Source organism: Colius striatus, chromosome 2 (assembly GCF_028858725.1).
Source record: "Colius striatus isolate bColStr4 chromosome 2, bColStr4.1.hap1, whole genome shotgun sequence".
Lineage (NCBI taxonomy): Eukaryota > Metazoa > Chordata > Aves > Coliiformes > Coliidae > Colius > Colius striatus.
Genome location: NC_084760.1, coordinates 118,178,610 through 118,200,978, shown reverse-complemented (window position 1 = coordinate 118,200,978; position 22,369 = coordinate 118,178,610). Strand labels below are relative to the sequence as shown.

Genomic DNA, 22,369 nt, shown 5'->3' with positions numbered 1-22,369 from the left:
AGTGGTTCCCTAGCCAAAGCTCAGGATGATGTGCAACTCCACAGTAGCAGCTCTTCTTGCTTACCTCACCTCACTAGAGCCCAGCTGGGTGTTGTGCTTTTGGAACCTGCTTTTCCAAGTTGGATGCTTATCTTTTTAGGTATGTTCACATGTCACTGTCAGCTTTCAAAATGATTATTAACTTCCCTCAGAATGATACCACAGTATTGCATTGCAGCCAGAAAAAAGCACAATATCCACAGCTTCTGGCTTTCTACTTCAAAACATAGAAATCTGTGTAATTATATAGATAAATAGAGAGAGAGAGAGAGTTGCAATACACATAAGTAGGCTTTATGTACAGTCTGTCAATATTACTGTTTCAGGACTCTATTCAGTGCAAGTTAGATGGTCCTGGGTACTGAACAGTCACACAGGGCACTTCATTTGGTTGTAACTTCATTTTTATCTCTCTGTGGGCCTTGTGCTTGTATTTATTTTATCAGACAGCAATATCCCTTTTCCTGTGGAATTTGCTACTGCTGAAAACCATTTCTGTGTCTCTCAACTTCAGTAAACACAGATGGTTTATTCCAGTGTAGGTCCTACAAGCTTGTGACCATTCTCAGCCTAGGCTCACCAGATATTAGAGTCTTTCCATAGCAACTGCACTGCCTGTGAGCACTAAGTTTAGTACAGAATTTCCAACCAAGCTTATTGCTCACACTCAGAATCATGAGAATCGCTTAGAAACCCAGAATTGCATCTGTAGTGTTTGTGGACTTGCAAGTACTGCTCTTCCAGTCCTGGGAGAAATATTTGGCCTGGCACATCCTTCAATTTCATTGCATATTTTATGCTCATATTTTGTGTTGTCTGTTGCTCAACAAGTCATCTGGGTGTCTCTCCTTACAGCTTCAGGTGATGAATTCCTGTTAAAGAAGTCCTATTCTTGCACTTTGAAGTTCTGATTTAGTACTACAGTCTACATGTAAAGTTATTCTCTTCTTGTGTGCTGTTTTAAATCCTTTTCTTGGATACACCTTTGTCATTTTCTTTGCACATTTTTAAATATGCCTCTGCTTTTGTGCTGTGGCCATTAATTACAGTGATCCAATACTCAACAATCTGGGAGAAACTTTTCATCTCCCTCCTGCTGGATAACTTCCCAAACTGATCATCACTTCTCCTTTAAGGAGATTCTTACCTAAAATGTTTCTATTATATCACCTTTTGTGACTCAAATTACTTTTTTCCCCCTCCATGTTAATCGCATCAAAGTGTTTGAGTTCTAACAAATGCCTGCATTCTCTGTTCTTTCCCATGCTGCTACTCAGCATCCAATCCTTTCACCTGGATTAGGATTTTCATGTTAAGGTTATTGGGGTTTATCATTAAATATAGTAGTTTTCACTTCAGTGCCATCATCCTATTAATTCCTCTCTGTTTTACCTACATTATAAATCATCCTCCAGACAAACAATCAAGTCAAATAATGCCTTGGGGTTTAGGCCAGCCTACTGTTGATCTCGTGACATCATGATGTCCCTGCCTCTTATTCTTTGGAGATTCTTTAAACTGCTCTACTTTGCTTCATGAGGTTGAATTCATCCTAACCCATCTCTTCCCATTTTTGCTGTGATTTTTCTTTGCTATTTCTTTGCCTTGTTAATTCCTCATTGGAACACTTAACCCTTTCTTGTTTGTGATGCAATGTCTGAGCAGTTAACTTGAATTTCCTTATCCTTCCACGTTTTGAAAATCAGGTGCTGCTCATAACTGGTTCTTTTAATATCCCAACATTTGATCTCTCATACCTTTTTTTAAACAATTGTGGTGTATTTTGTCACATGAAAACTATTCTTTATCTTGATAATTCTTGTTGCCTTCTTCCAGTTACTTTTAAGATGCAAGGACTCTTCTAAGATGCCTTTTCAGTCCAGATCCCACCCAGGTCCTTTTTGAGATGCGAGGGCCAGGACTGCATGCAGTATTCCACGTGGAATTGCTTTTTTTCAATGTGTAGTGCTGTAGAGCTTAGGAATATTGTTGAACCTTTTGTGCATTTCTTTGCACTTGTGAAAACTGAACTACATCTGTTCTTCTGTCATTGTCATAAGATCCTTCAGCATGTTCTTCACAGTCACATTCATTTTTCCCTCTGTGGTCTCAGCAAACTCTTTGGAATGGATACAATGGATCCAACTGCACACAGTGAAAATGTACCTTTTCTTTCCTAGGCTTTTAGTTGTTTGCTAATTCATTATGACCTTCCTCTGACTACCATAAGCTTGGTTTCTTTGGTAGCAAATTGTGTCAAAGACTTTCTGGAAATCTAGTTAAACTGTATGGATGGGATTCCCAGAGCCCACATGACTCTGCTGGACTTTCTCTGAGATACTAATAAGTTGAGGCATCATCTCCAGAAGCTACTAACTCTTCCTTGTTATATAGTATTTACTTGTGTTCTAATTATGTTCTTTGTAAGGTTAGTACAGTAAGAAATCAACCAAAAAGTCAATCCAAGTTATACACAGGTCCCCAATGCCACCTTCTACAACCTTTACAAGAAGTATTGGTTTTGCCACTTCCTTCCAGCTCAAAGGAGTTTGAGTGACATTTTTAGTTTCTTAATAGTTCAACAACTATACATTTCTGTTCTTTTAGAACACTTAGTTGAGTGCTGGAACATCTTAAAGCTACACTTAATACTTTTCTGTTTTGAAACCTCTTCAAATCCTTAAGAATCCCAGACTTCTTCTGCCTTCCTTCAAAACAAATTTGATCTACTAAAGAGACAAATAGGGGTAATTTGTGACCATGAATTCAATAAACACATTGTACAACTCTTCAGAGTTATAGAATCCCAGGAAGCACAAGCAAACCAAGCCTCAGTTTGTACTGCAGGGTTGTCAGCTGTTACTAGAGATTGCAAACTGATTTTCCTGTGAGGTGTGCATCAAGATGATGGATACAGCAGGGATGCATCAAGAAGAGTGTGGCCAGCAGGTCAAGGGAGGTTCTTCTCCCCCTCTACTCTGCCCTGCTGAGGCCTCATCTGGAATCCTGTGTCCAGTTCTGGGCTCCTCAGCTCAAGAGGGACAGGGAAGTGCTGCAGAGAGGCCAGTGCAGGGCCACCAAGATGATCAGGGGACTGGAGCATCTTTCATACGAGCAAAGGCTGCGGGACCTGGGGCTGTTTAGTCTGGAGAAGAGGAGACTGAGGGGAGATCTTATTAACATTTACAAATATCTAAAGGGTGGGTGTCGGGAGGTTGGGACATCCCTTTTTTCTATAGTAGACAATAACAGGACAAGGGGTGATGGGATGAAGCTGGAACACAAAAAGTTCCACTTAAACCTAAGAAAAAACTCTTTCCCTGTTCAGGTGAGGGAGCCCTGGCACAGGCTGCCCAGAGGGGATGTGGAGGCTCCTTCCTTGGAGGGCTTCAAGACCCACCTGGACACGTTCCTGTGTGACCTGATCTAGGTGAACCTGCTTCTGCAGGGGGGTTGGACTGGATGATCTCTGAAGGTCCCTTCCAACCCCACCATTCTATGATTCTATGATTCTAAGTAATGATTCAAACCTTCATGTATGATGTCTACACAATGGATATTTTATTTAAGTAAAAAAATAAGTGTCAAATTCATTATCAGTGATGCTCACACTTCAAAAATAAATAAAAGTAATAATGCTAAAAAAACTCCCAAACATGGTTGCACAGTTCTCAAAGTCAGGAGGACGAAATAGTAACAGATTTAATTAGTGCTCCTGCATGGAATATTTTTCAAATCCTTATCGTTGATCATTGCAGATGAAACCTAGGAGTTTTACTCACTGCATTTACTGTTCAATAAATGTGTTTTCAGCACCTGTGCAAGACTGCATTGTTCTCCATCCACAGGATGGAGATCCACATCCATCTCCATCTCCAGGCTGTTATAATGTGGATGCATGGTTTTGTTTATTATCTCTCCTCACATTGCACACGAGAGGTTAGCAAGAAAGGTCATAATAGTAGGAGAAGGTACTACTGACACAAAGAAGACGAAAGCAAACCCAGACCTTCTGTTTTCATACTCTGCTGTGTAGTAGCTGAAGTCCTGAATAGCAAGTCTGTAAGAAAAGGTACCAGAAGCACTTCTTTCTGTACTTTCATGCATCTGGAGTTGCTGCACTACATTTTTCTCTGATGTAGTGAGATTGTCTTTACAGAGTATGTTTACTGTCTCAGGAAAGAAATTTGAAGATTAATATCAGCATTATGAACAATGATTTTACAGGGGGGTTGGACTAGATGATCTCTAAAGGTCCCTTCCAACCCTACCATTCTGTGATTCTATGATGATGGAAGGACTTCTTCAAAACAAAATGGAGTTTAAAGAACAACGTGGGGGCTGGGTTAGACAGTATTATAAGATATGCAGCATAATATATTCTTCTACAGGCTTTTCTACCTTACTTGTCTAAGTGTTAAAAGTCTTTGGGAAAGATGAAGAGGCTTCTCTCTGTATTCTAGGCATTCTCTCCTCTATAGGGAGAGCCTTCAGCAACTACAGTACTGTTAACATTTTAGCTGGATAAAGCAGTCAATAGAACAGCTTGTTTCCTCTAAAAGCAGCAATGTTTTCTGGCCCTGCCACTCATCTGACCAATTTCTGCATGGGAAGAGGAGGGAGAGAACCAAACAGACTAATCTGGCTCTATTATCTAAGCACACATCAAGTGGTCTTTTAGCAGCTGCCCTGATAAAACCAGTCAGAGGTCTTGCACAACAAACCCCTGTCTGTTCACTGCCATCCTAGATGATGTTGCAGGAACAGACCCCAGAAGTACTGAAATGTTGGAGAGTGAGACACACAGATAATGGCAAGCTACTACCTCAAAATCTAACCTAGCTTTGCAGCACATATAAAGAGCTGGATATAAAAGCTCAGGACTTGCCAGCACAGCATGTGAGACATTATTATTAACCAGTGGTTGCAGTTCATTTTATGACTGCATTTTATGAGGTGCACTGATGTCACAGAGGACTGCAATAAAGAAGACTGATATTTAAGTAAGTTCATGTTTTGGTGGACATGGGTAACATCCTTCTTACTGGAAAACAGACATTTCTGTGCTGAAAAGACTGTTAAACTAAGAGGTTTAAATTCACAGGATTTTGGATCAGTAGCAAAGTGACAAGTTTTGCTTTGGTGTCTATTTCACTGCCAGCAATGAAATAGGTTCCTGAGCCCTAGTCATCCTGTCTGCCTTCCTTTCAGTCAGCTTCATTGCTGCTGGCTCTCTCTTCTGAATCATCATTTTCATACTCTTCGTCTTCATATCTGAAAGCATCTTCAGCTTCAGGGTCAGACTGATTTTCCTCTTCACTCTCATGGGACTGGTCAGACTGAGAGCAGGGTCTTGACTGCTCACCCTCTTCCTCCTCATCTTCTTCACAGTGCTGGTCAGAGGAGGGGCTGGACTCAGCCTCCCCTGCATGGCAAGGCTGATGATCATAAGGGCTAGCTCCTGCCTCTTCTTCATCTTCCAGCTTGTTGAACTGGCTCATTGTCTTTTTTTCCTCTTCCTCCTCACAGGACTGCTCACCCTGAGCACTGCTGTCAACTGCTTCCTCAGAGGACTCCCTGTCTTCCGCTTCTTCCTTGATGACTCTGAAAAGACAAATTGCATGTAAGATTTTATTTTCAGGTAAAATGCTTTCCAAAAGGTTTTAAAGGACCTTTGAGTAGCTTAGGGCAAATCCTGCAAGTCTTGGCCGGGGTGGAACTGGGGAAGTAAAAAGGGGAACACTAGAGTCTCTTATGCTAGAAAGTAACTCAACAGTATTGCTTAGGTATTTCATTGTTTCAATTTCCACCTTCCTTTAAATCACAACACCCAATGGATATTGAAAAGTATTCTTGTAAGGCTTATTTCAAACACTGAGTAGAGGCTCTGCAGAATGAAGTGACTTACTGCCAGCCCGGGGGAACTTTTGGTAAAAGGGACAAATCAAAAATGCTTTTCTCAGTTTTCATGTGGAGTGCATTACATAAGACATTCAGTGCTCCTCTCTGTTTCATTAAATCACATTTCATTCAGGAAAACCCATTAAAAACACATACTAAAGCTAACATTAATAAAGTTCACTACACAGTCAAATATTTGCTTAGGAAATACTACACATAATTAATCCAAAGCCTACCAACCCAAAATTACTTTCTAATTATTAGGTATGTAGTGGCCAAAAAAAACCCCCAAAACTTCAGTAATTTCTACCTTTGTGTGGTAACAGTGGAGGGTTTATAATCTTCAGCACTGTGGAATCGTAGCAATTTAGTTCTTTGTCCTTTCTTTGACACAAACTCTGGGCATATCCCCAGTGCTCTCAGTCTGTTAGAATAATGCTTCTCTGCAGCTATCCTGGCATTTTTCTGGAGGAAAGCCACAATGGTTAAGTGTTTTCTAAATGCATGAAATGCCTGTCTTTTGATGCTTTTGTTTGTTTGTGGTAATACACTGTTTCATTCATTGCATCTGATAACTTGAGTGATCAGTCATTGTGGGTAAGAATGGCAAAGCAACAGTTGGAAACTTTACACCAGGTTTTCCTTTTCTATGCTTGTTGGTCTGGTTTGCTCTCTGCCCACTGGCTAATGAAGAATTACATATTCTCTCTCTGGCTATGGATGGAGGAGGCAGATGTGGACAGGTAGGAAAAAAACAAGCCCTAAAAAAGTAGCACTGATTCACCATCTTAAGGTGATAACACATTCCACAGATGTTTCTCTCTGCCTCTGAAACTGAGGGTCTAAATTCTGTTCCTCCAGGTAACAGCTGAGTGAGGACTTGTCCTCCAATCAACACAGATGCTCCTGTCCCCCAGCAATGGCACACCAAAGGCACCCACACAGGAGTGACAAGAGAAGCAGTGATCTATGACTTGCTGCCTGTCTGCATGTGGACACAGCTCAGGGACCACACTACCAGCACTTGGTGAATAAGAACACATTGCATCTCAGCTTTACTGTAGACACCAAGAATACTTGAATTTTCTCGTCACTTCTTTCCCAACTTAAACCTGTCACATTTTTGCTGTAATTGGTGGTGGTATTTAAAGCTACTCATGTTGTAACTGAATAAGACAAGATGTTTACAGCAGCCATCTCAGTTCCTTGGGCAAGCCATGCCACCAGTGCTTAGTCACAAAAATCAATAATATTGACATGGAGATGGGACCACACAGACCAAAACCAGACAGATACTGGGCTGAAAAGTATCTTTCAGATATCTTCTAAAGATGTTTGACTACAACTGTCTTCTGCAGTATTTAAAGATAAGATTAAGAAGCAATACAGAAGCAAGACAACCTGAGTGACTCTTTCAAAAAGCAATGGCCTTTGTTTTACTCTTTCTTCCATTTCCTGCAGCTCTTGCAAATATTCTTGCATTCTCTGCTTCTCATAATTTCTAAGGGAAATAAGAGTACAACAGAAATGATTATTAATTTATAACACAAGAAGCAGTTTTCTACAGCAACTAAATTACTCATTATAAACTAAATACTGTCCTGCTTAAAGACACACAAAAGGTAAATGATTCCACAGTGGTTCCAGGGTCTGAGGTATATTGTCTCACTTTCACAGCAGTTGCTTGCCTCTAAGTGCTGAATAAAACTGTCTCCAAAGCAGCCACTTTGGAGAAGCAGAGAGAGGTCATGGCTAGTGAGGTTAACTAGAGGCTTGTCTGAGTTTGGATTCTTTGGGGGTTTTCAGACAGGTAAGGTTTAAAAAACAATCTAAACACTTAGGTTCTCTTTGTGGTGTTGCCTCTGTACTGGGGCATTACTAAATCAGACACTTAAGGGCACATATGAGAGCCAGGAGACATTTTACACGTGTCTCCTCCTGCCTCTTTCCCTCACCATCCTCTGAATTTCTTCAGTACAGCTGTGCATTAAGGCAGTTATTCACCATTTTCAAGGAGTGAACTTCATTGTTGTTCCTTTGCTTGCTTGTCTCAGGTGGCTTTCTACAAACCTAATTATCTGTTAGGAGAGCACTTACATTAATATACCTTATTACCCAGCCTGTGCTGAAATAAGCATTATCAAGTTAAGCACTTGTACCAGCCTTAATGCATCAGCACCAGGGAAATAATCTTGCTTTGTAATAGCATAATTTGATGTGCAGACAAGAATTAAGCAAGAGTGTTTGACAATACTCCCGAAATCTGATTAAGCTAAATGCTGTGATGTGAAGTTCACTGTTGAATGAACTGAAATGAAATCTGTAAACACACTCACTGTCTCTTAATTCTCCACCCTGCTACCATAACTCATTGTTTTCTGCTTCTGCTCTAGAGTCACCAGATCATCTGCCCAAGGACACTTACATTATAAAGCTCCTGTTAGTAAGAGTGTCTGCTGGTCATGTTACTTCTGTTTGAGCTCTGACTTGATAGTTAGAAAGGTCTGCCCTCTTTCACCTGCATCTCTGTCACTGCACCTCTTCTCTCCATGACCCTGTCTAAGCCCTGCTTCTCCTGCACCACTGCTTCTTCCTATGTGTGCTTTGGCCTCAGGCATCTTTGGGGGAAGTGGGCATAGCTGTATGTGCAATAGTTGCTGACTGCCCACGTGGCTGAGCAAAACACTCCTTGCAGTGCTGCATCTGGCATATCCCAGCTGAGCCTCCTGCCTTCAGCAGGTGAGAGTGCCCATGCTTCAGTTTCTGCTGCATTTCCTCTTTCTGGTCACAGTGAAGCAGCATTGCTCATCAACAACTATGACAAAGTTTGGTGGTGGAACAATGTGTAGAATTACCTCACAGGTGGTGCTGCACTGGTTTAGGAAGTTTGCTTATAACAGGCCAGACTTTAAAGTCTATTAAGAACAAACTCACAAGTTTATGTTTTTGCTCTAATGAAAGAAGAGACTCATGTAAAGCAAAAAAAAGAATGAGGAAACCTTGTCACCTTTCAGCTCACAGCTGCAATGACAACCCTAGCCTGAAAGTTTAGCATGGTTCCTTAACACTTGCTAGTCCAAGCTATGAATCTTGTCATCAGACATACCTCACCATCATTCACTCTTGCATTGTTTTGCCCTACTATTGTCAGTGACTGGTTACTAAAGATTTGGATTCATAACCACTGTCCTAAGAATCCTGCCTATGCACAAAGCAACAGGGGCAGAGCAGCAGTACCTCTCACCTTAGAGAGACAATACTGCTGCAGTGCCATCATGCTAAATCAGATTATAAACCTCACTAAAGACTTATCCAAACAAGACTTTTCCCCCCCCCTAGGATTAAGAAGAACAGGAGGCAGAAATGGTTTAAATCAGCCACAAACACAGTCGAGCAGTAACTCTGGAGTCAGATCAGCACTGCTAGCACACAGCACACTGAGAAGACCATCATGTTTTTTCCCTGTGCACTGCTTTTCTCAGTCATGTAGAAACTGTCTTTGAATGTCTGACTCTACCAAAGGTAACTTTGGATCCCACTCCTCCTGAGCACCAGCAGCCTCCTGGACAGCTATTGATACATGTACTAAGTTAAACTAATATTCCTGCTCTAATTTTCCCTCTTAAGTGGGGACCTGCTGGGACAAAGAGGTGAACTGTGAAATGTCCTTTCCTGTAGCAGAAAGCACCAAAGTTGTACCAACATCTATCAATCCAGCAGCACAAAGATATTCTGTAACTACACTATTCCTATGGAGTTGTTAAACTTTTCCTCTTCAGTTGATACAACTGAGGAAACACAGGATCCTTCTGTCAGCTCATGTGTAATACTGTGTGGTGGAACACACGGATCAAAATCATTACAACAGGCAGCAATTTCCCAGTTGAAATACTAAATTTGGACACTTTTTTACTAGCTGCTCGTACAGTGTAGAATTTATCAAAGGTGTAATTATGTAAACTTAGACTATGCTATTTGTCACATTGTATGTTTAACATACAATGCAGAATGGGAGGTTCAGGATTCAGGGGAATGCAACAGAATACCTGAATGTTTTTAATTTGGATTTAGACATCTGAGCTAGGCTCTGATGTGGGTCATTGGCCTCAGCCCGACATGTTATAGTTTTCTGGAGTTTTTTCCTTCTCTGTTGCTGCTTTGTTCTGTTCCTTTTTTGCTGTTCTTCCAGCTTTCTCTTTTCCTCAAGTGAAGTCCTGGTGGAAAAATAAACTAAGGCTGAATTAATTTTAAATCAAGAACAAGACTTTAAGCTTTGTCAAAGGAGCTTCAAAACAAAAAACCAGGGTGAGAACAGGGCTGGCACAAGAGAACACAAGGTGTGTGCTATTTGGAGGGGTTGGGGCATATTCTGGGCACCAGCAGTTATTTGTCCCTTTGCTCTGTATGTTCTGAAAGAACTGCACTACTGTTTCTTTAACAATCTGAAATACTCTTAATGTTGATATTATAATTAAGCCCCTACATTAAGATATTGTCATATAGTCACTGCAAAGAACTGACTACATATGTAGAAATACAAAAGTCTACCCTTGAAGGCCCCATGGAGCACTAAAGCAGTCACCTTATGGCTTGTAGCCGTCGTCGTGTGGATTCTGTGATTCTTGGTGCTTTAGACTCTCCAAATCCTGAGGGGTGTGAATGGGCACTTGAATGTGTCCTTTGAGGTTTCCTTCTTGGAGAGGCATATGGCCAGCGTGTTTCTTTCAACTTTTCTTCATCCTCTTGAATGTCCTTCAGAATCTTGCCCTTGTTGGAGGGGATGCAGGGAGTGCGCAGCTGGAAAGGTTCACACACTGTCAGCTGCTTCGCTTCCTTCTGCTGCAGGAGCCGTTTCTGAAATCTCTGGTGTAGCAGTTCAAAATCTGGGATGCTTGATTTGATCTTGGGTTTGTATTCTGCTTCCTTCTGCTCGGTGCACTTGTGTTTCTTCTTTTTACTGGGGTTAGTTGAAGCCAGTCTGCTGTTGGGTAGAGATGAATTCCGTAGCAACTCCTCAGCTCTCATTCTGATCCTGATTTCTCTGTAGAGCTCTTCCTCCTTTATCTTGTCATCAACAGCTGGGCTATAAACACATCTAGGAACCGGTTTTGCTTTGAACACTTTTGTTCTCTTTTCAGGTGCGGAAAGATCTCTTAATTGCATTTTCCTAACTTCATTCCTTTGCTTCTCTCGCTCAATGAATTTAAACGGCTTCTGAGAAGCCAAGAGCTTCAGTTTGCTTCTCTCCTTCACAGACCTCCTGCGCTCTTCATTCCGTTGCACGATTTCATGGTACAGTGGAAGGAAAACGGCAGCAGGCACTGGATTCGCTCGGAACTTTTTCTGACACTCTGCTTCTTCCTCTAGTTGCTTCTTCAATAAGTTATTTTCCATTTCAACCTGTGACTTTGATTTGACGTTCTGTTCTTTTTTTCTAGCTTCTCTGATAGTCATCTGGAAAGGCTTGGGCACGGTAACTCTCGGTGACCATGCCTTCTGTTTCTTCTGTATCATTCTGGGGGCTGGTGAGCTTGGTGGGCTGCCTTTGGTGCGGGAGATGTAGCGTTCCACAGAGAACCCATCCCACATTTTTTCAATCCTTTGCTTGGCCAATGCAGATGACCCAGTCTCACTACCATTTTCTTCAAACGCTAAATCTCCCAGAGACTCCTCAGATACACTTGAGCCTAAGGGATCACTGCTCAAGTCAGAGTCTGAAAAGGATTTGTGCAAGCTTAGAGGCTGATATGAGCTCTTCTCCCAAGTTGGCCTTTGAAAAAGAAAGGAAAAAAGGAGTTGAGTTCAGCCCAACATCGACGCAAAAACAGTACCTTCCACTTTAAGGAATCATCATCAGAAATAAAAACAAAGAGTGCTGAGGGGAGAACAGAAGAGAAAAGAGAAGCACTTGCATAGATCAGTTTTAAGCAATGCCCATCATGAACAAGTCAGCACTTCCTAAGGAAAGGCATTGTGCTTTCCTAGACCTGTCACCCAGCCTCTGCTGCACACACGCTTGTAAATCTCCCAGTCCTCACCAAGGTGGACACCCATTTTTATCACTGAAACTAACTATGATTACCTGCTCACAGGAAAAGGGGAGAGCAACACTTCCCACACTCAGGAAAAATCCCTGCTGCTTTACAGATGTCATCTGCAAACCACTTGAGAGTCTTCAGATAGTACCACCAACCTTACCTAGAGCACACATTAGAAGCAGCAGTTTTCTTGCCCAAGGGTTGCACTCCTTTCAAATACAGTTTATTCCGATACATGCTTTCTAACTTTGCCATGCTCTCCAAGTGGGCATTCTTCAGCTCTTCCAGCTTCAGGTAATATTCTTGATTTGAATCACACATTTTGGAGAAGTCTATCTGCCTGTTGCTGTCTCCATGTAGAGAGGAGCTCTGCTCTCTGTCGGAATGTGAATCCAAATCAAAACCACCCTGGAACAGATGTTGTAAAGTGTTGTGTTAGAAGGGAATTGAGGTTCTTAACATTGCTGCACCCTAATTAAGTCTAATGAGTAACACCAAGCAGATAACTGTATACAAGTGTTAATGCAGAGTTATGTGGAATAATCTTACTGCATAATAATTTACATCCTAAGGGTCCTACTTAAAGCATGCAGAATTCCTAAGCCCGTCCCTGCAATTGATATACCAGGAAATCTGACCAAAAGGACTCACCAAAAGAAACATTTAACTATTTTGTAAAGTGGAATTTTCCCCTGATTACTACACAGCTTTACAAAGCCTTTACTTAAAAGCAAACAAAACCACAACAGAACCTTCTCTGCTCCCCCTTTCCATAAGCATTCTGAAAACAACTCCTTAAGGTATCTTGTGGACAAATGTTTATTCCCATTTCCGTACCTTGCTGTGGAATGACAGGGATCCTGCACAGCTCAGAGTCCCAGTGCTGTCTGGCAGCTTGCAGCTGTGTGCAGGTAAGCACATTCTTGAAACACATTTAAAGCTTACACAAGTTAGGGAGCTGATTCCAACCAGCTCAGGTGGCATTACAAAAGCTTCCTTCAGCCTATTTTTATGCACTGTGTTTTTAGAGTATGGTTGCTTTAGACAGTGCTTAAAGGGTTTCTTTACCCAAAAACCTGGATAATACTTTTCCACATAGAGGCATTTTAATAGGCTTTGACATTGCAACAACGCTTCTTTGTGTTTTGTCAGGTTTTCACTGCAAAAACATCTCACTTTCCATAGCAAAGTCACTTAATGCACCGTGAACGACATGATGCAAATGCAAGAAGGCACCACAGAATGCCCCAAGAAAGGCACCATCCACGTCTCGCCGAGTCTGCTCCTCTGACACTGTGTATGAACCTCCTCTTCGCTGGACTTGGCGTCTGCAGCTCTTACACCCGCGGTAGGCAACAAGCTCATTAAGAGATTGGCGTGGCACGGGCACTGCAGCAGGACCATCTGTCGGGTTTTTCTGCATCTATCTTTGTGTGTGTGTACTCGGGCCCCGTGTCACGGCGCAGGGCAGGCAGAGCCGCGCTAGGGTGAGCCCCTCACCCAGCCTCGGGGCTCCCGCGTCCCCCGGTTGCCCACCAACCCCTAACGGCGCGCCCCGGCCCCGGCGGTACCTGCGCGGCGGCGGGCGGCGGCTCCCGCTCGTAGAGCGCGGCGGGCGCGCGGGTGCGCGGGTCGAGCGGGGTGCGGAGGCAGGAGGCGGCCAGGCGCGCCGCCCGGTGCCCGGCCTCCATGGGCCCGCACAGCCCGGGAAGGAGCGAGCGCGGGGGGCGGGACGGGGCGTGCCCGGGGGCGGCCCGTGCGGCGGAAGCGCTGCGGAGCGGCCCCGCCGCCTCTGCTCGGGGCTGCGGACGGGCGAGGGCAACGAGGCCCGCCGGAACCTTTCCCTTGGTCTGCCCCGAGCAGCCGCCGGGAGCCAAGACGAGACTGCGGCCGCAGCCGGGGCCGTGTGCGAGACGGGTTCTGCCTCCTCCCGCATAGGCCGGGGCTGAGGCCAGAGCTTCCCCCCAGCACATGGCTGCAGCTTGCTCCTCTCTGTGCTGCCTCGACCGGCTTTACGTGACATTTTGCAGGACTGTAGTGGAAACTTGCAATTCTTGCCTTGGTGAGCCCATATTTTTTATCACCTAAAGTTACTAACAATTGTTCTCCCCTTACAATTGGTGTTTCAGGTAAGCAATGGCAGAGGAAGGATAAAGCAGACGCAGCAGGAATATTCTTCCACCTCTGCAGAAAACCACCCGTGACTGATAGAACTTTTCAATGTAGTAAAATTGCAAATATTTATTTAAAGTAGACGAGATCAAAGTAGTAAATCTGGTCAAGAATTGGAAAGGTGCAAGGGCAGAAAACAGAAGCTGTAATCAGAGTTAATGCCCCTTCTAGTTTAAGTACTAAGAGACCTAGAAGATGCCAGAAGAGATCATGGCTGGATGTAATCCTGTGGGGTAAGGCACCACTTGCCCTTTCAAACACTCAATAAATAATTCATGCAGTTGTCTCATTCATTTACTTTTTAGTTGTTTGGACAGCATCTTAGTGAAGATAAAAGGGTTAACTGAAACTTGCAGGCTAAGAAGTTGAAAAACGTTTACTCTGAACTAAGAAATGTACCATTAACAGATTGGGTCACCGCTGAACGAGGAATCCGGGCACACCTGGGCTTTTGCAGGTACCAGAGATGCAGCTCTTGGCCAAAACTGATTTGAAATGTGATGAATATAGACAAGCCTCACTGAGGTAATATTGCCCTTGCTTTTTTAAGAACTAGGTGTCATTTTTACACTGGCACCTCACTCTTGGATGAAGGACAAAACCTGGCACTTGCTGAGTGCCTGTTGCAATACTGTGGACCATGTAATGGCATCAGAAACCACGGCAGCCAGCAGGCGGCACCACAGAGCAAGGGCTGGGGTGGGGCTCAGTACTATCCCTGCACTGACACTCCTTTGCTGCGGCCAGTCCTAGTTGAGGGACACAATACCATTCCCTTACAGGGAACTCAGAGAAGCAGCCTACCAGAGCGCAGGCTCGGGGGGTGGCGAGTTAGAGTATATTACAAGAAGTAATTACTTGCTGTTAAGCCTTCCAAAGCTGAGTAGTGTGCAGCATCAATCAGCAAATACAACAAAGTCTGTAACTTTGCTAGAAATAAGGTGAAGCGAAGACTCGGATTACTGCATGTTTATTGATAAACAGCATTTCCTTTTTGAAAAGAGGGGCTTTAAGTTAACCTGATAAAAGTATGTAAGCCTTTGGGGCCTTGAAGACAATTCACACAGGTGCTTCGGTGAGGAAACCACATTCCAAACTAGGGGCAGGAGCTCTAGGGCAGTCTTTGTTCAGCTTACCGAGTGTTCACCTGCAAAGCAGAATACACACCATCAGCTGTAAGAAGTCCACAGGATATGCAACAATTGGTGCTCCTCTGCTTAACAGTCCTGGGATTTTCAGTCCCATTTTAGCTCCTTACCTCATCTGTAACACGTTTCATTTTGCTCCAACTGCAGTTATTAGAAGGCTAAGGAGCATGTGAGCTGACAGTACTACTACACAGTAACTGTGCTTTAAAGCACAACTTACAACACAGTAATTATCCTGGTGCTTGTGAAATAAGGAAATCAAAAGGAGCTGCAAACACTACTCACCACATCATCAATCTTCAGGATACTGCGCACGGTCTCAGTGGCCAGAGTCAGCGCGCTCAGAGACACCAGCAGCGGCTGCACCACCAGCTCCTCCAGGATGTTGGAGATGCCACCCTGCCAGCACACACAGCTTTTACTTTCTGCAAGTTAGACTACAGGCAGATCTAGCAAGTCTTCTTTTACTAGAGTCCCAAGGACATTCAGCAATAAATTAGGACTACTGAAGGGCTTGTCTCTTTCCATTCTCAAAAGGAATATTATGGTATGCACCTTTTCCCCACAATCAATCTGACATATGGAGTCACAATTGTAAAGTGTGTAAAATTGCAAAATGTAAAGTCCTGCCAGCTTAAACATGGTGGCCATTTAAAAGAAGCCAGCCCACTGTGCACCTTCCCCCCAGCACATCCTGCTGATGGTCCCTTCCAAATCAATCTATTTGTGTAGCTGAAAGAACATTTTTAAAGAGACACAGAAGGTTTACTGTCCTGTGGGGATGGCATTTAAATATCTGCTCTCATCCATACTCAGGACGAGCAACTAAAGCCTCAGAGAAGCTGTCAGCAACCTCAACACTCATTTTAGAGAGAACACCCTTATGGGATACAAACTTGCCGTCTCCTTAGCTTAGCCCTCAGGCTAAGGACTTTCCTTTCACCACCCAGGTGGTTTTTTAAGCTCTGCCGTGCATCTCCAGTTCCTCCTTACCTTTCTGACGTTAATGCCAGCCGTCTTCTCTCCTTGTGCATGCCTGTTCCTGAGCTCTGTGACCGTTGAGATGGGGTTGAGACCCGCGTTCTCGGCCAGCGTGGAGGGAATGACTTCCAGCGCGTCTCCGTAGGCGCGCACGCAGTACGAGTCCATCCCCCGCAGGCTGCGAGCGTACTCGTTCAAGCGCAGTGCCAGCTCTATCTCGGGTGCTCCACCTCCTGCAATTAAAGCTCTGAGGACAGAAATTAAAACCTCATTTTGCTGAAGTGGATAAATGATTAGCTGCCTGTATCATTAATAAATTACTCCAATCCTTACCGTTTCTTAACTAAGCATCTTATGACACACAGGGCATCGTGAATTGAACGCTCGGCTTCTTCTAGAACAAGCTTGTTGGATCCACGTACCACAATGGTTACAGTTTTTCCAGGGTTTGTGCAGCCTGTGATCTGAAACATAAAACCAAATCCTAAAACTGAAAAAAACCCAACAGTTCTGGACAAAGAGACTTCAGTATTTGTCACAAAGAGCACTGATGTCTGGCTAAGCAAAACCATGACACTTCCCAAGTGAGTGGCCTCTCAGGGATTAAGTTACTGGTTTTTACTGCTAAAATTACTACATTTAAGTTAGGAAAATAATGGGCAGATGTTAAGAGTTATTAACATTCCATCACTCACCTTTATTAGTTTGCCCGAACCGTTCAAGTTGACCTCCTCTGCCAGCTCAGCAGACCCCAGCATATCAGGAGTGAACTGATCAATATGAGCAACAGGCTTAGTTCCAATTGTCTGGGGAAAACAATAGAAATCAATTAAAAACCCAGGAATTCCAGACCTGAACTGCAGAGTCAGCAAGTCTAGTGCATAGTGTTCTGCACAGCACACTAAAATGTGGTTAGGACTCTGGCTTTTACATCTGTCCCAAATCTTTCTAGCTACGTGACTGCTCAACAGAACAGAGGTTTTTACTTTAGGGAAACATTTGCTTTTACATGACAGTCAGAACGTAAACTTGTGACAGTGTCATAAGGAAGTGGCACTGGCTGGGGACTTGTTTCTTTCAACACCGCTGCCACTTCAACAGCCATTTACAGAACTCACTTTACCTTACATATAAACTCAATGTCCTCTCTTTCAATGTCTTTAACCACCATGATCTTCACTTTGTTCAGAAAATGCAGGGCTAGGTCACTAAGAGCATCCCTAAAAACAAGAGGGAAGCAGTCAGTCCATTGTTTTAGTTTAGTTGGTCATGCTGGCCACGCCTGCTCCTAAGCAGCACTGCCAAAATTCTTCAGTTCTAAGAACAAAGTAGGATGGCACTAAACTCAAAATACAGCCAGCAATAGCACTTTCTACAGGTACAGCCACTGTTACAGCCAGGCTGTCTCTGTGCCAAGTGACTTGCCAGTATTTGGCTTCCATCTTCCAGGTATTCCACACAGTTCCAACAGTTCCCTCAAACACAGTAAGCTGCTATCAACGTACCGCAGGATGGACTTCTGAATCAGCAGCACATTGCATCCAGCCTTCTTAATTTGCTTAACTAAATTTAGAATGTAGGCTCTCTCTTCACGCAGTACTCTGTCCATCTGGGCATAATCAGACACAACTATCTGGTTGTCCATCTATTGAAGAAAAAAGAGTAAGTATTATAAACAATGGCTGGCTTTGACCTTCCACATTCTTTAGCTTAAGAGCTTGTGACTCAAAGCAAACAAGCACTGACAGTAAAATGTTTCATTAGAGCTTGTTTAAGTTATAAAACAGACTGGACTTGTAGCTACTTTCTCTCTTACACCAACTCTTAAGTTGATGTGGCTAAGAGTTACTTAGCAGACTCTCATAGCCGTGGAAGAGAGCTGACACCACATCATCTTGAAAAAATGTGTTATTGTTGCACGTGCAATCTGCCAAGTACTACTGCAAAAGGTTTTGCTCTAGTCATAGCTGAACTTACATCTGTCTTTGGAGCTGACAAGCAGAACTGAATGAGGCCAATTTTGGCTTTTTCCACTCTGGTTACACCGGTATTTGCCACCTTCTGAGTCAGGACTAGTCCTTCCACCAGTTCGCAATCATCAATTGTGCCTCTGGAAACAAAACCAATCCATGACTTGAGCACTTCAGGAGGCCGATTTCACAGAAACCAAATAAATCTAGTTAAAAATAATTTCTTACCCCAATTTCTTAACAATTTTAATATCTCTGAGGTCCACACTGTTAGCTGTAGATGGGTCAATCACCTTCATCACTGCGTCCACGCTCATTGGAGAAAGTAAGCTAGAATACTGACACACAACCTAAGGGAGTCAAGAGCAAAGAAACTAATGGTGAGAGATTTATCCCAGACAAACAGTCATTTTGAAATAATATCCTCTCTGTATTTCACTATTTGCCTTCTGCATTTTGAAACAAAGCTCATTTTCACTCTCTGTTCAGCAAGTAGATAGATGTCTTAAATGTGGTACCTTCTTCATGGCTACTCCATCTGGATCACTAAACATTTCAGACTGAAATTCAGTTTGAGTGCTTCAATTTAATCTGAGTCAACCCTGACTTACAGAGTCAGTCTCAGAGAAGGCAGCCCACATCTGAAAACCAACTCGATTTGTGACATGCAGGGTATTTTTAGTAAGTGAACAAGCAGCACATGCTGGGAAAAGCTGTTGGCTCAGCAAATCCAGAGGTAGGAAGCACAAGTGTCAATCACACCTTGGAATTCAGCGAGGTTGTCGCACTGTTCAGCAAGGTTTCTCTGTCACTCAGCTCAACTGGCTGGGCCATGTTGGTCAGTACTTCAATGCCTTTCTCCAAAGCTTTCTGGAATGACTCCGAAATGATGGTGGGGTGAATTCCTGGGGGTAGCATAAAAACAGCTCTTAGTCATGCCTTCAAGCCAATGTGTTTTCTTTCTCACCCTTTCCATTTTAAGATTAGAGAAGACTCTCATGTCAGAACTGAGGACATTTTAGCAAAACATGCTCTTCATGAGTAGATGACATCCCTTAGTACTTTCTGTTGTTAAAGCTGAAGAAGAAAGCTGTAATGCTAATAATTCAACCTCACACAAGTGAAACCTGTATGTGAAGTCAAGTCACTTCTCACATTTCAATTGAAAACAGCTACTTTAAGCTCCATGAAGACAAAGGGCTTAACTACATCCAGTCATGGCTTTACTTCAATGTATACATGTATTTACCTTTCTGAAGAAGTCTGGAACAGGCATCCAAAAGAGCTCCAGCAATGACAACAACAGACGTAGTGCCATCACCAGCTTCAATATCTTGTGCTTTTGACAGCTCTACCAACTAAACGACAAACGACGACAAGTTTACGTACAATGCCACTTCACTGCTAACACTGGCATCCCCCCTGCCAGAGATATCCAAGAACACAGCATTGCTGAACAAACTTTGGTGCTGGGGGCAATCACAGCTCTTCTAATTTGAAGTGTGTATCTTTTGCAACTTACTTGTGGACAAATTTAACTGAAATACAGCTACAGTAAAACAAATACCTCACAGAAGCAAAGAAGCTGGTCTCCTAAGCTTAAAACTCATCACACCTATCTCACAGCTCTAGCTTCTTTCCTGGGGAAGGGTTACAGGCAGCTAATTTCCAGCTTCAGCCTGAGGTCAACACTGAAAAGCTCAAGAGATCAGGACACTGTGTCCTCACACCATCTGACCACAACCTTCTCATTTTTCTTGCCCTAGCAGTTTGGGACATCTCTGAATTAAATGAGAGATGAAAGGCTGCGACAGATCCTTTTATATCTTAAAGCATGTCCAGAGAGATCATGTATAATGAATCCTGGGTAAGAAATAAGGGCTTGGAACTCTTTAGCACATCTTACAATCAAAACAAATAGTTCTGGAGCGTGTGACACAAAATTTCTTGGTCACTAGTGGACAACGCTCCTCAAATCCACATGACATGTTATTCATTTTTTGTGGCAAAAATCAAGTTCTAACACAGATCATTGTCCAAACAATGGGAAGAGAAACTCACCATTTTGGCTGCAGGGTGCAGAACCTGCATTTGTTTCAGAATTGTAGCACCATCGTTAGTGATTGTCACATCACCTTTAGCATCTTGAATCTGAAAGAGGAGACACATAGTTCTGGATCAGTAACTACAAACCTTTTCATTTAATTTGATACTCAATATAAAAACACTTTCCCCAACATTATTTCTGGAACTGAGACATGTATTTAGTTCACACTTCGCCTTAAATAAGTGAAGTTTGGAAAAGAAGTTCAAGATAAAAGATGGCATCCTACATAAAACACGCTGGTATTGCAATATCTCCAGTAAACGGATTGTTTTAAAACTTGAAGCATAAGGTTTACCATTTTGTCCATTCCCTTTGGTCCAAGGCTTGTTCTAATTGCATCGGCAACAGCTAGGAAAGAAAAAACCCATGTTTACAAGTTGATGTAAATCACTACAAGCGCTCAACTCCAGCATTCCAAACAGCTCTTCAAACAACGAACACAAATGTCCTCAGCATCAAGCAGTTCCCTGTTACATTGCCAGCACTAAATCATCCTTAATAGTAGCAGGAAATCAACCTTTGTGGTGACAGGACTGATGTCCATAGTTCCCTCTTTAAACAAGTAACATCTGATCATGTCATTACAGGTACTATAGAACTGATTAATAAGATGGAAACAATATATGCAAAGTAAGCCGACCAAGGCTGCTGTCAAGTGCCAAATGCAGCAGCCCTCGATACACACCGGCCCCGCAGACCGCTGACACTGAGGCCCAAAGCGTTCCCGTTAGCTGTTTGCCAACCCGAGCTCGGGCCGCAGCGAGACACAACAGCGACGTCTGCACCTGAGCCGGGATCCGCGGCCAGGGCGATGCCCACCCGGCCGCAGCAGCGAGCCCCCGGGCCACAAGGATCGGCGGCCGGGGCGATGCCCACCCACCGCAACAACCAGCCCCTGGGCCACAAGGATCGGCGGCCGGGGCGATGCCCATCCACCGTAGCAACCAGCCCCCGGGCCACAAGGATCCGCAGCCGGGGCGATGCCCATCCACCGCAGCAGCGAGCCCCTGGGGCACAAGGATCGGCGGCCGGGGCGATGCCCACCCACCGCAGCAGCGAGCCCCTTGGCCACAAGGATCTGCAGCCGGGGCGATGCCCACCCACCGCAGCAACGAGCCCCCGGGCCACAAGGGCCTCCTCACAAAGGGCCCGCAGAGAACGCGGCGCGGAGCAGGCCAGTGTCCGCCGCCCCGGGGCGCTCGGGCCGCCCTCCCCGCCTCAGCTCACCTTTGCCGGCAGAGATGTTGCTGAAGCGGATCTGGGAGGGCTTGTCCCGGTCCTGGTAGGTGCCCTTGGAGCGGTCGGCCGCGCCGCCCCGGGCCCTGTGCGCCGCGTTGTCCGGCATGTCCGCGCGGCGCGGATGGGCGCGGATGAAGCGCGGATGGGCGCGGATGGGCCTGGCGCAGCCGCCGCGGCTGCGAACCTTCCAGAACGCGCCCGCCCGCCGCCGCCGCACGCTCCTGGCCCCCGGCTCCAGGCTATGGCGTCACGCAAGGGCGGCCCCGCGGCGCGCCTGCGCCCTGCCAGCCAAGCAGGGAATCCCCTCCCTGCCGGCGAACGGCGCGGACACCTAAACCCGCCCACTAGCCGCTTCTCGAATGAGCCGCGTGGGGCCTTGCGAGAGTTTTTCCCGCCCAGGGGAGCGCGGCCGCGCCAATGGCGGGGATGGGCCCGTCGCGTCCCGCCGCTGAGGGGGTTCAGGGCCGCGGCCGCGGGCAAGGCGCCGTGCGCCGGGCTGTGAGGCGGGGGGCGGCCCCTCAAGCGCCGGCGGCCCCTCAGCGCCGACGGCCGCCGGCGCTGAGGGGCCGCCTCAGCCCCTCCCCAGCGCGAGCCGTCTCCCCTCAGCTCGGGCCGCCCCCGCCTCAGCGTGAGTCACCTCCCCCTGAGGGCCGAGCCGTCTCCCCGTCAGAGCGAGCGGCGCCTCGGCTCGGATCGCCCCTCCCTGAATTCGGACCGCCTCCCCCTCAGCCCCTCCTTAGCGCCAGCCGCGTGAGGGCCGCCTCGCCTTAGGGC

General features: G+C 44.9%; 2 protein-coding genes across 3 annotated transcripts; both read right to left on the bottom strand.

The window, feature by feature from the left end:
- Positions 1–3,627: 3,627 nt before the first annotated feature.
- FAM161A (FAM161 centrosomal protein A) lies at positions 3,628–13,669 on the bottom strand. 2 transcript variants are annotated; one of them, XM_061989261.1, is made up of 6 exons: positions 13,550–13,669; positions 12,139–12,386; positions 10,523–11,710; positions 7,342–7,441; positions 6,251–6,405; positions 3,628–5,643 (listed from the first exon to the last, which is right to left on the bottom strand). In XM_061989261.1, exons 1-6 carry the CDS (start codon positions 13,667–13,669, stop codon positions 5,247–5,249), a joined length of 2,208 nt encoding a protein of 735 aa, XP_061845245.1. In that variant the 3' UTR covers positions 3,628–5,246. The 2 variants fall into 2 exon arrangements, with proteins under 2 accessions (XP_061845245.1, XP_061845246.1); XM_061989262.1 differs by lacking the exons at positions 6,251–6,405; positions 7,342–7,441.
- Positions 13,670–15,104: 1,435 nt separating this feature from the next.
- Positions 15,105–21,969, bottom strand: CCT4 (chaperonin containing TCP1 subunit 4). Its single transcript, XM_061989260.1, has 14 exons — positions 21,584–21,969; positions 20,652–20,704; positions 20,311–20,400; positions 19,499–19,607; positions 19,012–19,154; positions 18,478–18,599; positions 18,257–18,389; positions 17,785–17,924; positions 17,403–17,499; positions 16,975–17,085; positions 16,613–16,743; positions 16,292–16,526; positions 15,584–15,697; positions 15,105–15,297 (listed from the first exon to the last, which is right to left on the bottom strand). Exons 1-14 carry the CDS (start codon positions 21,699–21,701, stop codon positions 15,283–15,285), a joined length of 1,611 nt encoding a protein of 536 aa, XP_061845244.1. The 5' UTR covers positions 21,702–21,969; the 3' UTR covers positions 15,105–15,282.
- Between the last annotated feature and the right edge of the window lie 400 nt (positions 21,970–22,369).

Coding starts and splice junctions, on each gene's coding strand:
- FAM161A (XM_061989261.1), bottom strand. CDS start 13,669: ATGGAGGCCGGGCACCGGGCGGCGCGCCTGGCCGCCTCCTGCCTCCGC. Junction 12,387..13,549: donor CGCCGCCCGCCGCCGCGCAG/GTACCGCCGGGG, acceptor CATCTGTTCCAG/GGTGGTTTTGATTTGGATTC. Junction 11,711..12,138: donor GCTTCTAATGTGTGCTCTAG/GTAAGGTTGGTG, acceptor TCTTTTTCAAAG/GCCAACTTGGGAGAAGAGCT.
- CCT4 (XM_061989260.1), bottom strand. CDS start 21,701: ATGCCGGACAACGCGGCGCACAGGGCCCGGGGCGGCGCGGCCGACCGC. Junction 17,500..17,784: donor ATTCAGAAGTCCATCCTGCG/GTACGTTGATAG, acceptor TCTTGTTTTTAG/GGATGCTCTTAGTGACCTAG. Junction 17,086..17,402: donor ACATTGAGTTTATATGTAAG/GTAAAGTGAGTT, acceptor TGTTTTCCCCAG/ACAATTGGAACTAAGCCTGT.